A 17,423-nucleotide genomic window follows, 5' to 3' on the forward strand; every position below is an offset into this window, starting at 1 on the left:
CCCTTTCCAAAATTTGGGGAGGTCACGTTTCGTACCAGTGCTCGTTTCGGAAACTTGTACCCGTTTCCCCATTTCATGCAACTTAGATTTGGAGGAGCATTGCAGAAGTATAAAACAGATCCAAGTAGCGAATCAGTGTTATGAAACAATATTATAGCACTAGCACATGATATACATCATAATAACACTATATTTTTCACCATCCCCAACCACATAGATCAATCCAAGTGATCGTCTATTTATAGTATACTCGAGTGTGTAATCAATCTCCCTTACACTAAGGCTGATTCAATAAACTTTGATCACCCAAAGTGGTTACACAATTAGTATTTCCTAGATTATTATGTGCCCAGTGGAATGCAGTCTCCCAGTTGAGATCACTTTAGTCGGTCTTATCTGACAAGTAAAAACCCCTCCTTCAGCAGTCAATTTATTCAATAAATCCATGCACTTACAGCAAAATACATCAATTAATTTATAAAATTTGTGTTTGATCACAATCTCCAACAAGCTTTACATTAACATCAAATTAACACGAGTCGCCCCTTATCTCTTTAGTATATGTTTAAGGATATATGAAAATGTTGAATATTTGAACAAACATGTTCATTGTTAATGTCAAATAGCAGTTACCATTACATGCTTGTGAAAATTAATTTCATCATTCTTGTCATTCTAGTTGATGTTTACTTGGTGTGCTTCTTTCTTTTGAGAAAATGAATTTCATCATTCTTGTCATTCTCGTTTATGTTTACCTAGTGTGCTTCTTTCTTTTGCACACTGAAAAGAGAAACCATTTCGCCACTAGGAAAATTTAACCGATGGCATGGCAAATTATATCAAGCCTACTAGCTATCATTGAAGACACAATAACTATCAAAGGAATTTTCTACAGGTATTCTTCTGTCAGCAACAAAACTCTAATGTTGAAAGACGACGATTGACCTAAATTGTTGTAAAGTTTAGCTGTATAATTGCATTCTGTTCTAATACCGTTTCACTACATTATAGTTATGTATGAACCAGATCAAGCAGTAAACATAACTTCATGGCATGAGGATAAAATATAAAAAGTAGCAAGTCATATCATAAACTTCATAATCACCTTTCTTCAAGTAGGCGGGAGGCAAGTTTCAACACGGCCTAAAGTCAGACTGCATACCAGAGGGCAAAGCTGTCGATTCACAAGTCAACTGTGCTCGCAACAATAACTCTGCCTGTTCACAGAGAACATGGTTGATAAGTTAAAAGTAGGATATACGAAAGTATAACAACTCCCTGCGATAAAAAAGACTGAATTGATAACAGATAAAATTTTGACTAACTTACACCAAGGCTGGGTTGCCTCTTCCAAAACTTTGCTTGCTCTTGCTTCCCTTTTGGATCAAAATTTAGTTCACTCCGGAGTCGGAACAGCCATAAAGAGTTTCTGGAGAGGCAGATCATCATCACTACAGCGAACAGGCATGTCCATATATTCTGCTTCCTTAATAAAAACATCCACCACCTTCCTGTAAATCATATCAATGAACAACTAAATAAAATATAGAGAGCCACCATATATGCAATCAAAAGAAGACAATGTTGTTCATGTAACAAGGAAGATGAGACATTGTTATATACCCAAAAATGTGTAACAACTACATGAGATATATATAGCCAACATGTAAGCAATCAAACAAAGACAATGTTGTTCAAGTAACAAGGAAGGTGAGACATTGCTATATACTGCAAAATGGGTAACAACTACGCGAGATATTGATAGCCAACATGTATGCATTCAAAAGAAGATGTTGTCCAAGTAACACGACGAGAAAATGATATATACCCAAAAAGTGTAACACATTATTAATATCCACCAAGAGATATTCCTATGCAATCAAACGAAGACAATGATGCCCATCTATCAAGTAAGACAAGGCACTGTTATGTACCCAAAAAGGGGTAACACATTATTTATATACACTAATAGATGCTCATAATAACTAGTGTATGGCTTTCAGTTGTCACTATTAGGAAACGCTACGATATAGGTATGTATTTTCATCCTCTGTTGTAATATATCATCAGGCTAGAATTATCTGTTACTTTTGTCCTTGGGTCCACTACAAGTATCAGATTAGTTTGGCTCCTTAGTAAAATTCATCAGGCATCTGAATTTTTTGCCCCCAAAGTCTACCTGTCCATCTCATTGTCATCCCATATTGAATAAATGAAAAGATATAAAATAAAAATAAAAACAAAATAGAGGAATCCACGCATATCATCTTTGTATTAAGCTTCTGTTGACCCATCTATGTTTCAACTCCTCATGGTTAAAGTTGTAAATACCCCATACCTAGTTAATTTTCAAAACTTGTGTGGAGGCCCATTTTCCCAAATCAAAACTTCATCACTCCGCACAAGACCTATCTTCACATTAGTATTCATACTTAGCCTTGATATTTATGATTGGGAATTACCGAGGGGGGTGAATCAATAATTCAAGATTCGTTACCTTTGCTCAATTTAATTTTCTTCTTATTCAGCTAATGGTTTATGTTTGTGCTCAATTATTATTGAATTCTTTTTGTAGGTGTCAAAGAGATAAATTTGCAGATTTATTTATCAAGAATTCAAAAACATTCACACAACATTCAAGAACAAACACATGAAGACACCAGATATAAGTGGAAACCCCGAAGGGAGAAAACCACGAATTTTAGGCTGAAAGTGATGTGAAGGCAAGCTGCTACTCTTTATTTCATTAGATTTTTGTAGAATCCAACCTACAAGAAGCTCATACCTCAAAGGAAGCTCCAACTCCCATGAGTTTTCTACATGCTACAACCCACAGGAGGCTCCTACCTCAACAGGCTACAACTTGTTCTTTTTTAAGCTACAACATAGAAAGAGACAGAAATCTGTCAATCACAACATCAAGTCACAAAAATTGGTTACCTCATTTTTAGTTTTGTTTTCAAGTTTACTGTTGCACTGCTTCTTTTTTTCACTTTGTATATCTTCCCTTGTTGCTCATCAACTTTCTTATGCAGATTGTTTCTCTTCTAAGAAAGTCCTTTTACCATTCCACATTGTATATTTTATAAGGAAGTCATATTGGCTGTTTGTATTCTTTGCAAGAATATGAAATGAAGCATTGTCTCTTAGACTTCCAAAAACTGCTCACAAGCTTGTCTCTTCACTTTCAGTTCTAAAAAAAATTGTAATATTAAATAAAGCTGAATTAAAACAGCTCAGTTAGTAATGATTACAAGAGACAAATCAGATTTTTTATTGTCTACATTTTCTGTTCAGTAAAATATATATTTATTTAAGCTTTTGTAATGTCCCATTTTAACAATGTTCAACCTTCACATTCAACCTTTTCACTTCACATTTAATTTTCAGCCTTTCCACTTCACATTTAACTTTCATTCAACCTTTTCACTTCACATCTAACTTTCAGCCTTTCCACTTCACATTTAATTTTCAGCCTTTGCACTTCACATCACTTTCAACCTTTTTCATTCAGGCTCACCAATCCAACATTTAACATTCATCTCACCAATCCAACATTCAATATTCAGCATGATATATCACCAATGTGGTTAATGACTTCAATGCCAATATTACCAACATTCTCCCCCTTTTGCATTGATGGCAACATTATGATTTTGTCTGCCCTTAGAGAAAAATAAATTCCACTATGACCTCCCCCTTTGACATCAATGGCAGGGGAAAACTAAAAACCTTTTCTCTTGCAAATTCACAATCGAAATTGCTGCAAATAATTTTATAAGAGCTACTTCAAGAAGTAAACTTTTGAAAGATATAAACCCTAATTCATGGATTTTGTTAAAATCTGCAAATGTTAAGGTACAAGGCCCAACGCTACTCTTCATTGTTCACCATACACTCCATTATTCCTTTCAATACATTCTTCTATTAATGAAAGCACTCCTTGCATGAATATCAATAAGCATTATCATGCCTTAGATAGTATAAATATTAATGAATGTAGCTAGTTAGTTTACTGTAAATAATATGGTGCATTACTGCATATAATATACAAAACCCTAAATGCTTGTCCATTTATCTTTTAATTCTGGCAATGTCCATCCATCATTTAATTCTGGCAATGTTTCTTCAGATGTGCCAATATTGTTAATGCTACTCCACTAAAATACCAAAATTGTTCCTTTCAAGCGCTGCTCCATTTAAATTGTGTGAATATGATACCACTTTGTCGAAATTCCAAATTCCATATGTCAATAGGCTGCAGACACTTTGTTGAAATCCCAAATTCTAAATTCCAATAGGGATGCCATTGTTGTCCATTGTATGAATAATATTGCTTCAAATAATAATTAAGAGAAATAATATGTTGCTTGCATTCCAATAACTTTTTGCAAGAGACAGATAATACATTGCATTCCAATAAATTAATAAGTAATGCATTGCTCCATAATATTGAACACACATGAGTGTGATAGACTTTTGGCAAGAGAAACAACTAATTATAAATAAATAATATGAGTGTGATAGCTCCATTATACCCTGCACCAGGTAGCGATGTAGTGAAGGTTTTCCATATGGAGATATTATGTATTTTCTTGCGCTTGCTTGTTTGTATAGATGTGTATGCTTGTTACAATGTTGCTTGCAATATTAATACCAAGTTGCTTGTAATTTTAGCTCAATGTTGCCTTGTAGTACTGCTACCAGAATCAACTCAAGGTTGCTACCAAAATTTGTTTGTAATATTAACTCCTTGTCGAATCAGCCCAACACTGCTACCGAACTTTGTTTGCAATATTAACTTATTGCAGAATCAACTCAATCGTGCCTTGTAATACTGCTACCAAATCGGTGTTATCAAGACGCTGCTACCAACACAATATTAACAATACAGTCTTGAGGCTGCTAGGGCACAAAACCTTAAAAAAAATTGTGTGATTCTATCAATGCCTCACTACAAACTCATGCTTGGTTCATCAATGCTTGGTCTCACGCTTTTGTCATGCCATTAACACTTTGTTCCAATGCCTTTTATCAACACTACCATCAACGTTTTGTGCCAACACTTTGTTCCAATACTCCAACACTTTGTGTCAACGCTCCATCAATGCTCCAACGTTTTATTCTAATCGTTTTGTTCCAATACTCCAACCCTTTGTTCCAACACTTATTTGTGTTGCTCCATATGCTACGTAGCCAATGTATATACCATATGCTGCTCCATATATAACGCTTTGTTATAATATATTGTGTATCCATATGCTGCATTATCTGCATTATAATATGTTTATAATATGCTACATATCCATATGGTGTGTTAATACCATGAATGCTTGGAATATGCTACCATAATACCATATGTTGTGTTATGATTTTCTTTTATGATATGGTTATAATATGCTATGTATCCATACGCTGTGTAAATACCATGAATGCTTGGAATATATACCCTATGCTGCTCCATATATAATGTTGTTGTGCTAATATTGTAATGAATGCTTGGAATATATAGCATGATTGCTTAGAATATTATAATGTTGCTGTGTTAATGTTGTAATTGGTTAGCATTAATACCATGAATTAGTGTTGTGCCAAACAATGTTCTTGATAATTTATCACTTGGAAATCGCTGGAGTGGATGCCAATACATATTTTTGTTGGTATATAATGGTGATAACATAATACTCCATTAATGTTGGGGATGATACTCCATTGAACAATATTTTATTGCATGGCGATAATACTCAAATAAATGCAGCAATAATCCTCTTATGCAGTGATAATAATAATTTAAGCAGTGATAATTATATTAGTGAATATTACATCTTGCTTGGCACAGATATATTCTCTGAATACCTATTGTGCATCAATAAGGCTATTGTGCAGTGATAATAATAATGTCAATGAACCCTTGATAATGCCATCGAACGTTTGATAATGATAATAATGCCATTTGAACAATAATAACCACTAATGCTACTCTGAGGTAATTAACACTGAAGGAATCAAATAAAACTTCCCCAATAAAAATGTTGCCATGGATATATTGACGTTGCATATAATTTTTCCACTGTACATTATTATTCTGTTGCACATAATTATTCCCCTACGCATTATTATTCCATTGTCTCAGGAGATTTCATGATATCTCAAAGAATTTTAACGCTGCTCCAATCCATTAGCTGTCAATACTATGTATGGGCCTGTCTTTTTATCCTTGACATTTCGACTCCAGTCAAATTTTGACATTCATAATTGCAATTAAACGTTACTCTTCTTTGTCCTTGTGTTACCTTCCTTGCCACTATTCGTACCTTATCATGATATATAGAAATCATTTTGAGCACTTGGTTCTCTTTGATGGATGCCATTTTTTTCTTTTATGCTTACTTTCTCAAAATTCTTGAACTTTTATGTATCTTTCCCCGTTTTTTTTCTTTGAAGATTTTTAGTGCAGGCAAATGATCAATGCTTAGTGATGCCCTTTTCAATGGCATGCACTGGTAGCCTCTTATTCAACAATTTATTGTTCTCGATATTTTCTTAGAGTTGAATGCCCAGAAATTGCATCTCAATGACAGTAGAGAATAGATTTGACAGTACAATAGATTTAAATGTATGTTCATTTGTTTGCTATGAGATGTATGAGGTTTATTTTCTATATCTTGTATAGATATGGAGAATGCTCTCTTTATATAATTCCATTTCTTCTTTTGTAATGTTACTGACTCTTCATTTACTCTTTCAGATGTAGGAATTTGTTCTTCCTCAACTCAGATGTTGATGCTTTGAAGAATTTCCTCCATAATTTCACTTTGATCCTGTAGCATTAATATTACCCAAATCTTTACGGCCATAATAATGAAGCTGAAGGATTTGGAGAAATCCTAGTGATGCAATTGAGTGAAGCACAGTGTTTCAATCACCCATGGCCTTCTAATTGTAGAAGCAATTTCACAATTTTCTTCAGTAGTTGTTCTTTGCAATCACACGGAGATCTATGCATAAAATGATCTTTTGCAGTAATTTTCTCTTGATCTTTTATTGAGCTAGATTTCTTCATGTGTGTGCAACTTGTAAATAGTGTGGTTCATATGTCGATCTCACGATTCTACATGATGAAGACTTCTTGTAAACTTGCCACAAAGATCAATAAAATCTGCTCCTCTTGGCTTGATAATAGCATACATGTTTGAAGATATCTGAAACTTTGAATTTAGCATTGCAGCTTAATTACTTGATGTCCTTTGGATTTAAGAGCCATTTTACTTCCATAGAGGTCTCTTTGCTTCTGGTTGCATGTATATATATTTGAATAGAATAGAATTTGTTCCTCCACTTGATGGTAATCTTTTGCTTTTGCTTTCATGTAAATACATTAGAATGGATCTCGGGATTTCATAGATCAATTTCCAGTTAATACATGGATCATCATAATGTACATCAATGTATTCCATATAAACAATCAGAGAATGAAGGATTTTTTTAGAAAATTCAAATGGTCCCAACATGCTTTGTCTATATATTTACATGCTTATATACAGGACATACACGTGTACATTTTTCTATAAAACCTTGCTTTAAAGACTGAACTTTTGAATGGTACACTTGATTGATGTCACTTACTCATGAAGAAAATGCCTTGAACTCGCAACTTTATGATCCCTTTGTTCTTGTTGCTTCTTAGTGGCTTCAAATTCTTGACAAAATCATATGCTTCATATTCCTCTTCTTTACTTCTTCCTGCTCCTATAGTCTCCCCCTTAGATGGTGCATTCAATTTCAAGTTTTAGACTCTTCTTTTGAAGTTACATCAATGAGAAGCACCTGCAGGCACTATCCCTAGCTTGTTTCTCAGATACTCAAATGGTTCTTTAGCAAGAGGCTTTGTAAATATGTCTGTTATATGTTCTCTTGTGGGTATGTACTCCATCTTCACTATTTTCTTAGCCACTTGTTCTATGAGAAAGTGGTACTTTATAGGGATATGTTTAGTCTTTGAATGAAGCACAGGATTTTTCGAAATGCTTATTGCACTTGTATTGTCGCATTTGATAGAGATAGGCTCACTGAAATTTACCTTCATATCCTAAAGTGTTTGCTTCATCCACAACACTTGTGTGCAATAGGCTGCAGCTGCTATGTATTCAGCTTCTGTTGTAGATAGAGAAATTGATGTTTGTTTTTTGCTTAGCCATGCCACCAAAGACTCTCCTAGGTAGAATGCACCATCGCTTGTACTTTTTTTGTCATCCACACAGCTGGCCCAATCCACATATGTGTATGTTGTCAATGTAAAGTCCTTACCTTTCAGATACCATAGTCCATAGCCTATAGTCCCTTTCAAGTACCTGAATATCCTTTTTGTTGCTAACAAATGACTTTGTTTGGGTGTTGATTGATATATTGCTACTAATCTGACTACCAACATTATATCTGGTTGAGAAGCTATTAGGTATAACAGACTTCTTATCATAGATTTGTAAAGCTTTTGATCCACATCAGGGGATTCATCATTTACACATAGCTTACATCCAGTAGTCATGGGGGTTGAGACAAGTTTACAATCTTCCATTTGGAACCTTTTCAACATATCTCTTAGGTATTTCTCTTGAGAAATGAATATGCCTCCAGGCTTTTGTAGGATTTGGAGCCCTAGGTAGAAGGTAAGTTCTCCAATCATTGACATTTTGAACTCGGTCTTCATCTCTTCAGCAAACCATTCTACTAGATGATATTTATTGCTGCCAAACATAATATCATCCACATACACAACTATAATCAGTAATTCATCTCCATCAGCCTTTATGTACAGATTACTATCAGCTCCTCCTCTCTTGAAACCCTATTTTTGAAGGTACTTGTCCAGTCTAGAGTACCACGCTCATGGTGCTTGTTTAAGACCATATAGTGCTTTCTTTAACCTGCAGACATAGTTAGGCTTATCTGATAATGAAAAACCTTTAGGTTGTTCCATATAGACTTCTTCCTCAAGATCACCATTTAGGAAGGAAGACTTCACGTCCATTTGGTACACCTTGAAATCATTGTAGCATGCAAAGGCCAAAAACATCCTGATTGCCTCCAGTCTCGCGACTAGTGCAAAAGTCTCTTCATAATCAAGACCTTCCACTTGTGAGTAACCCTTACACACTAGTCTAGCTTTGTTTCTAACAACTTGACCCTGTTCATTCATCTTATTTTTGAATACCTATTTTGTGCTAATCACATTCTTGCGACTAGTGCAAAAGTCTCTTCATAATCAAGACCTTCCACTTGTGAGTGACCCTTACAGACTAGTCTAGCTTTGTTTCTAACAACTTGACCCTGTTCATTCATCTTATTTTTGAATACCCATTTTGTGCTAATGACATTCTTTTCGACAGGTCTTGGTGTTAGTTCCCAAGTCTCGTTCTTCTCAATTTGGTCTAACTCCTCATTCATAGCATCTATCCAACTTTTGTCTTTACTTGCCTCTTCAAAGTTCTTTGGCTCTATTTGTGACAACATAACTATATGAACTTGCTCAGATTTTTCTGCTAGTTGCCTCCTTGTTTGTACTCCTTCACTTTTATCTCCAATAATTTGATTTTCAGGATGATTCTTTTGAGTGTGTCTTGAGGGTCCTTTTGAATGAGTCTCTGTATCTTCTAATTCTTCATCTTGTACTTCATTCTCTTTACTGATATGATGATGATGATCTGGAGGATTGATAAAACCTGTGCTCTTGTTCTTATTGGGTAGCTCTTTGTCAACCTTTACATCTATGCATTCCACAATCTTATGCAATCTTTTATTATAACATCTGTATCCCTTACTTTTTGACGAATATCCAAAAAATATTCCTTCATCAGATCGAGCATCAAACTTTCCTAGCTTTTCATCATTATTTTTGATATAACATTTACTCCTGAATACTTTAAAATGCTTGATTGATGTTGGTTTCCTGTGCCACAGTTTATATGGTGTCTTATCACAGTTTGGTCTGAGATGTGCCTTATTGAGAATATGTACTGTTGTATGCACCGCTTCTGCCCAATAGGTTTGAGCAATGTTTCTTTCTTGCATCATGGCTTTGGCTATTTGTTGAACAACTCTGTTTTGTCTCTCTGCAACTCCATTCTATTGCGGTGTGTCTGCAATAGTATATTGTTGTTTTATCCCAAATTCATTACACAAGTATGCAAACTCATCTGATGTAAATTCACCTCCTTTGTCTGACCTTATGCACTTTATCTTGCACCCTGTTTGATTTTCTGCCAATGCCTTGAATGTTTTAAATTTCTCAAATGCTTCTAACTTATTTATGAGAAATGCCACCCAAGTCAATCTCGAATAGTCATCGATTACCAGCATGAAATATTGTTCTCCTCCTAGTGCTTTTGTTCTGGAAGGCCCACATAAATCCATATGAACTAGCTACAAAGGCTTACTACTTGATAGATTATCTTTGAATTTGAATGATGTCCGTGTTTCTTTACCCATTTGCATGACTTGCAAATAGTGTTTTGAGGCTTCTTTATTGTTGGTAGATCTCTGACTTCTCTTTTCTTGTTGAGTTTGATGATGTGATCAAAGTTGAGATGCCCCAATCTCCTATGCCATAGCTGTTGAATTTCCATGACCTTAGGTCTAGGTTAGAGTCTTAAAATCACTGACACTACCAAACCAAGAATCTCAACCATAAACTACTTTGCACAGCGGAAATATAAAGCAGTAAATCACATATGCACAAATATACACACTTTTAACAAAATTGTACAATAATGTACAATCACCAATCTTTGTTATATTAAACCAAAACTAAATAATACAACAATCTATGGTATACAAGATACAATGAAAAACTTGCTGCAAATTCTATGTCGTATCTTGTCCTACCAGTCCTTCACTCCCGTACTACTCACTAGTTGTCCCTTAATCCTTCAAAGGACAACACATCAAGACTCTAGGAGGGCTGCCACCTAACAATGTTGCATGTCACTTCTACTGCAAATACACGGGCTCATAAATCTGCTCTTTGGGTAGGCCTAATTCCCAAGCTCCAATCTACCTTCTAGTAGCCTCTTTCATCCATCAAAGAGCTACTCATAAGACTGCAATACTTCACCCAATCATGCACCAAACAACGTCCTTCTTGTATGCTACTCTAGGGCTACTTTGGGTAACCAATACACTGCCCTCCAATCAGATCAATGGCACCCAATCCAATCACTGCGAAATCTACACTAATGAAGACACACAATCACCCAATCTCGCCTCCAAATTGGCTCCCACAGGCTGCTAGTCAATCTGATCCAAACCAGTCACCTCTTGACCCAACGTTCCTCCACAAAACATTGTTGTAAACTATGTTTGACTTTGTTGTTTGTGATAGTCCTGGATAGGGCATGTGCTGCATCCCTAACTCCACTTAATAGTAAAAAAACAAGCCCTTTAAGGGCTACAACCCAACTTGGAAGGCTTCCTCTACACCCACATTGCCTCCTTAAGAGACTTGTCACCTCTTTACACCCTTAACGCAGACCCAGCTGTGTGTTATGGCCTGCGACCTAGCACAACAACCCTCCTCCTGTAACAAATAGCCTCCAAATGTTACCCAAACAGTCTTTAAACATCAGCATATTGCTCCTATACTCGACCCAACAGCAAGCCTTCTTCATCCTTGAGACAGCAAAGTTTTAGCCCAAAAATAGACCCATGTACCTTAGCTTACTCGGCCTCTAGTACAGACTTCAGACCCTTCTCCTCACCCTGTTCAAAACCCCTCCTTTGTTGTGGCTAGGCTTGAGATCCTCCTCTCCACTGAGTCTTTCTCTAGAAGAGACGTTGAACAAATGGATGCTCTCAACAGATCACATCACCCTCTATTTATAGCCAAAAGTGGGGCTCCAACGAATAGATGAAGAGAAACATCTATTGGACTAATTTACTTCAAGCTTACATGACTTGAAAACCAATAATTACTTGTCAACTCCAAACATACGTTTCTCCACTTCTACAACTTAGAATTCGACAATTCTCGAAGCGTTGGATTCTCCCTTCCTCCCTCTATCGTCTCATTCCATAACATGTAGAAATTTGCTCTCGGAATTTCCCCAAACACGATTGGGTGGAAAACCCCATACTTGGGTTCCAAGCCCACAAGTGACCCTTGTGGTGCTTTTCCCTCCAAACCCTGAACCCTAGGGCTTCGAGTACTTCCCAAGCTCCACAAATCAACACTCCCTCTTAGCGAGGGAGGTACTTCCAAGACTAGGAAGTAACTCGTCATTGTCATCACTGCTTGCAACATTTTCCCAACTCCTGGTACTCACAATCACAACAATCTCGATACGGTGAACTACACCATTCTCGAAAGCATCGCTATCACCATAGGAAGCACCCTACTTCTTCTTCTAATCCTGTAATGTCTTCCACTCTCTCAATGATTCCTTCTTGGCAGTTGTAGGAGCACCCTTGCTCCCCACTGACCACACTCTCTTCTTGGATTATAGAGTTTCCCTCTGAATCTGTAAGCTCCCTCTCGAACTTGACTCCCTCTGAGTCTCTGGAACCTAGACCTTCTTCTCAGGAAGGTGTACCTTCTTCTCAGGAACTTGTACCTGCTCCGCTGAAGCCTGCACCTACTCCTACTTCTCTGGAACCTGCACCTGCTCCACCTACTTCTTTCCATGATCCACAAGCTTGCTCGTCAACCTATAGAGACCATGCTCTCTAACTGTGAGTACAATCCCATCAGACTTAGAGCCTATGTGCCTGAGTCTTGCATTCCCATCTTGGAACAAGACCTTAAACCCAGGACCGAGCAAAATTGACTTGCATGCATGGGCTGCTTCTCCTAAGGCAGCATGCAAAAGCATCCCTTGTTTCAGGGATCTATTTTTAGCAGATGGAGGTTACATGTAAGAATCGTTTCAGAAACCTCCCATCAAGTGTCGCTTTCCCTAGATTTGTGGCATGCACGTCACAACCTCGCTGTTATCAAAACTCATCAATAGGACGCCGCAGAGTCATTCCTCACATCAACCTTGCAACTCTGACATCCCACATCACATCTAGGAGCTATCAGCACATTCAGCTCAGCGGCTTTTCCATGACTTTTGTTGCATTTCTGGCGCTTTTTGTGTTTCACTTCGTATGAACATTGTCTGCTTGATTTCAGTGAGCGTTTGCTGCCATTTTGATACATACTAGCTTGTACTAGCACCATTTTAGTTTTTGTCAACATCTCATTGTTGTTGCATGCATGAAATTGTTTTTCACGAAAGGTCGTCAATTCGGCGACTCGCCTCACCCACATGCATGTTGTTCTGTTTTTTGAATATGTCATTCACTATTTGCATGCATGATCATTCACTTATGCTCACACTTAGTGTCACCATGCATTCACTTCCACATTTGCTTTCAATTGCCCGTCGGCAAGTCTGGGCAGCCTTGGCCCAGACTCTGCCTCACCAAGAGCCTCACCAAGACAGCATTGCGCAATCCTGAGAGGGAAGGCTCTGTCTTCCTCTCAGGAAATGCGGATTTCTACCCAGGCACTGTCCTCTAGGACTGTTTTGTGCATTTTTGAGGGACAGTGACTATTGGCCTAGAAAATTGCGCAATGCAGTCACTGAGCCTGCAGTTATCGCCAGCTAAGATTGCGCATTGCGCAATTCCAGCAGTCAGCAGCGAGAATGGACTGTGCATTGCGTAGTTCCAGCAGTCAGTCAGTCTCACAGCAGCCCAGACTGTGCCTTATGCAGTATTGGCAGTCAGTCTCCTGACCTCCCGACCGAAATTGCACAACCTTCATGATCAGTCACACAGGTATGTTGCAAGTCAGTTCCCAAGTTCATTTTGGTTTTCGACTGACAGATTGCTTGCCATGTGTGTTGCCATGTCTCTAGGTATTACAGGGGTTCATTTGCCTCTCAGCATTGTAGGTACAATGGTTTCCAAGAGAGCAGAGTCAAAGACACCATCCAGAGCACACTTGGAGGTGCAGTCAATCAAATGTCTATGAGCTTGCCTACTCACGAAGACATCAAGTTGTTCGTAGACAAGGACATCAAGATATGACAACAACAGCATCACAACGAGCAACATCATGAACAGCAGTTGAAGGCAACATACGGAATGCAATGAATGCAACGAATGCAATGAATGCAAGAGGAAGGTTGTTGGCAACACAGAGGCGAAACAAAGTTGTGAGCTCAAGCAGATCCACTGATGATGAAAATAACTTTGGAGACTCAGGCTATGAGGTAACAACGCGACAAGAAGATCACACGAAGACATAGAATGGAACGAAGAAGGAGTTTCATGTGTTGAAGCAGCAACTCAGGGAAGAACGTGACACTGCACAGACAAACGAATGAGTTGTAGCAAGAACAAGAATAGTAGTGGGTGCAACATGCACTTATGGATGAAACTGCACCCGTACATGTTAAAGATCCATCCCAGCAGCTGGCACGAAGCAGACATGGTGAGTATTGTTGTTGATCGCATGCAAGGGATTCAGCAGCGTGCATGTCATTGTGCACACGCATGTGATCCAACCCATTCAACACACTCACCAAGGTGAAGACAAGAATCAAGTCCAACTAGAGATGAACATGTAATTCGGCAAGTTGATGCGCATGACTAGGAGCACACACTTGAAGATCAGCACGGACACTATGCATCAGTGTGTTGCTGGTTCAACCACACCCAAGAAGACCATGTGCATGTTAGCAGACAAGTTGGATGAAGGAGCCATACCAATGCACATGCAACAAAGGCAAGAGTTCGCTTCAGCAAGATGTCACCATGGGGTGCATGCACACCATCACGGACGACCAACCCTGGCATCAGCTCACCACCTTCGCCATCACAAGCATGTCAAAGAGTTGGTCTCATCACAACAGACCAAGTGTCAGTGATGTCTTGCATGGCTTGCTCAAGCCATTTCATCTCACATGAGCACATGTGCAATGTAATGTAACGTCATGTCAAGTGCAAGTTCAAGTGTCAATAGTTGGATGTAACAGTCATAGAGTAGATGAAGAGTCATGAGGGTAGATGAACTGTCACAAAGGGGAATGTCAAGGGTCACCCCACCCTTTGCTATAAATAGAACCTCATAACTCATTGTGAAGGCTTTTCGGTCAGCCAAGCTTCCGATAAGACTATCTTGGAAAGAGCTTGGACAATATTGTAACATGCCTTGGCTTCTCCACTACACAGAGCTAGTACATCTCTTTGGAGGAGCAAGTGGATGTGGCTGTAATGCTCCACTGTTGGGGCTAGTGGATGTACATGGATGTATTGTATGACTGGAACTTACACTTCTTTATATAATAAGAGCCAGCACATTTCATGCATATGTTGTATTGTATTCCAACTGTCTTGTTTACTATAAATGGCATATGTATTTTCTTTCTTACGCACGCATGTATGGACTGTTATGTATGAGCATGTATGAATCTTTCTAAAATGTGTTGATTGGTTTAACCATCACTTTGGATTGCCAGCTGACTTGCTTTCCATCTTGTGATGCATCTTCGCTCGTGTGTTCCCTTCCCATCCGAGCACTGTTACAGGTTGTCAAGGGGCGCACTCATCTCAACCCAAATGTGTTAGAATCTCTCATGCACCTTCCTTGACTCACCGCAACGGTCACACCCTTGCTACTAACAGAGTTATCTTACTTGCCTCTGTGTGAAATTGCGGTTAAGGCATTGTTATACGACCCACTGCTGGGACTCCTACACCAAACGGTCTAAGGTCTAATTGGGACTTCTTACCAGGGAGATCCCCTGACATGTTGGCAGGTCCAGCACCGTCAACACCAGGACACTCTGGACGAAAACTTGCCAATCTTTAAAAACGTTATTCAGCGCTAATCATACAAACTCTGTAGGTTGGGGTGCTAATCCAACTAAAGCCAGTTGATCTCGGACAACCTGAAGCCTAGTAAGGAAGGGGTCTACACGCTCCCCTTTCTACATCCTCGTGCATCTCAGCTTCTCCTCAAGGTATGTCTTTCGTTGCTCGAAAGATCCTTCGTATAGCATAGCTAATGCCTCCCACATCTGTCGGGCAGTATCTTTGCCAGCTATGTGAGATACCACATGATCTCGAACCCCATCGAGAATAAACCTCTTAGCTCTCGCCATCTCCTTCTTGTACTTCTTGAGCGGATCTGCATCGGCAGGTACAACTACCACACTATCAACATAAGTTTTGAGATCATGCTCATCTAGAAGGCAGGAAATCCTAGCCTTCCAGATCACATAGTTGGAGGCTCTGTCCAACCGATCTTGATCTCTCAACCCAGCTAATGCCATCTCTCCTAAAAAATTCAAACTGCTTCCTCTTCTCCTCTGCGCAGCTGCTGCCCAGCTATTCACACTCCCTTCTAGAGTGATAAATCTCGTACACAATTACTGTTGCTTTGCTAGGAAAATTTTGAACTTCTTGGCGTAAAGTCCTCTGAGAAAGGAATTCCCTCAATGTGTGCTTTTCTCTCCTTCTGACGCTATTCTGCTAGCAATTGCTGCAAAATAACTGCATCCTAGCTGAATATCTGTTGTGCAAGGAAAAATACATTACTCCCTTCTGCCTCTAGAAAGCTTTGATCTAGAAAATCAAATTTCTTTGTCAACTCACTCAGAGCAATCGATCTTTCCTCAAAACTCAACCTCCTTGGCCCAAGGACTGCACTGCCTTTGGGGTTTTGAACTGCTACCAAGGCAGAAATTTGAACCTCCTTCTTCCTTTCTGCTCTGAGATCTCCGGCTTACAATATGTGCTCCGATACCATGTGAAAATTCGAAAACCCCGAATCCTACTACAGCAACTGATTAAGTTTCTTCTATTTGTTAAATAAACTGAACAAATTATTTATTGCATCCTACGGTAAATATCGAAACTAATACATTGCAGCCTTCACAAATACAATATTGCGGAAACCAAACACTACACTAGAGAGAAATAAACACACATGCAATTAGACTGTTGTTTTTGGAAAAACGTCCCCAGAAAAACCCAATGTGAGAAAACCAGTGCAGCAACTGAAGGTTTTATTATTATGCAGTACTAATCTGAGTACAAATCATTAGATGCCCAAATTGGCAATTTGATACAGAGAATAAACTGGCAAAGAGGTAGTGAAAAAAATCTCACACTATCACTGGCGATCCGAATCTGATTCAGGCTTTGGATGGCTAGCCCCACGCTGCCTCTACGCAACCTCTGCGTCAGCCTACGCAGATATGTGTCACAACCTCTAGGGACTGCGTCACCTCCTCCTCTGATCTTCTGTTGGCTGGAAACTTGACCCTCTGGCCCTCCGGTCTCACACCCTGGCTTCTAGCACTAGATCTTGACTGCTCCTCAATAGAATTTTGGACTCCCTCTGAAGCATTGTGTTGCCTTTGCGTGGCACTGCGCTG

General features: G+C 38.7%; 1 protein-coding gene across 1 annotated transcript in view; it reads right to left on the reverse strand.

Annotated features, from left to right (window-relative positions):
- Nucleotides 1-940: 940 nt before the first annotated feature.
- LOC149192092 (uncharacterized) overlaps nt 941-17,423 on the reverse strand; it is a 111,482-nt gene continuing 94,999 nt past the window's right edge. The window contains exons 3-4 of the mRNA XM_089406306.1: nt 1,330-1,511; nt 941-1,217 (exon numbers count right to left, since the gene is read on the reverse strand). Coding sequence (XP_089262432.1) covers nt 1,488-1,511 — 24 coding nt within the window. The 3' untranslated portion in view covers nt 941-1,217; nt 1,330-1,487. The remainder of the gene's footprint in view (nt 1,218-1,329; nt 1,512-17,423) is intronic.

This window comes from Pinus tabuliformis, chromosome 2_2 (genome assembly GCF_031772625.1).
Source record: "Pinus tabuliformis cultivar Carrire ecotype Pingquan chromosome 2_2, CPIR1, whole genome shotgun sequence".
NCBI classification, from domain to species: domain Eukaryota; kingdom Viridiplantae; phylum Streptophyta; class Pinopsida; order Pinales; family Pinaceae; genus Pinus; species Pinus tabuliformis.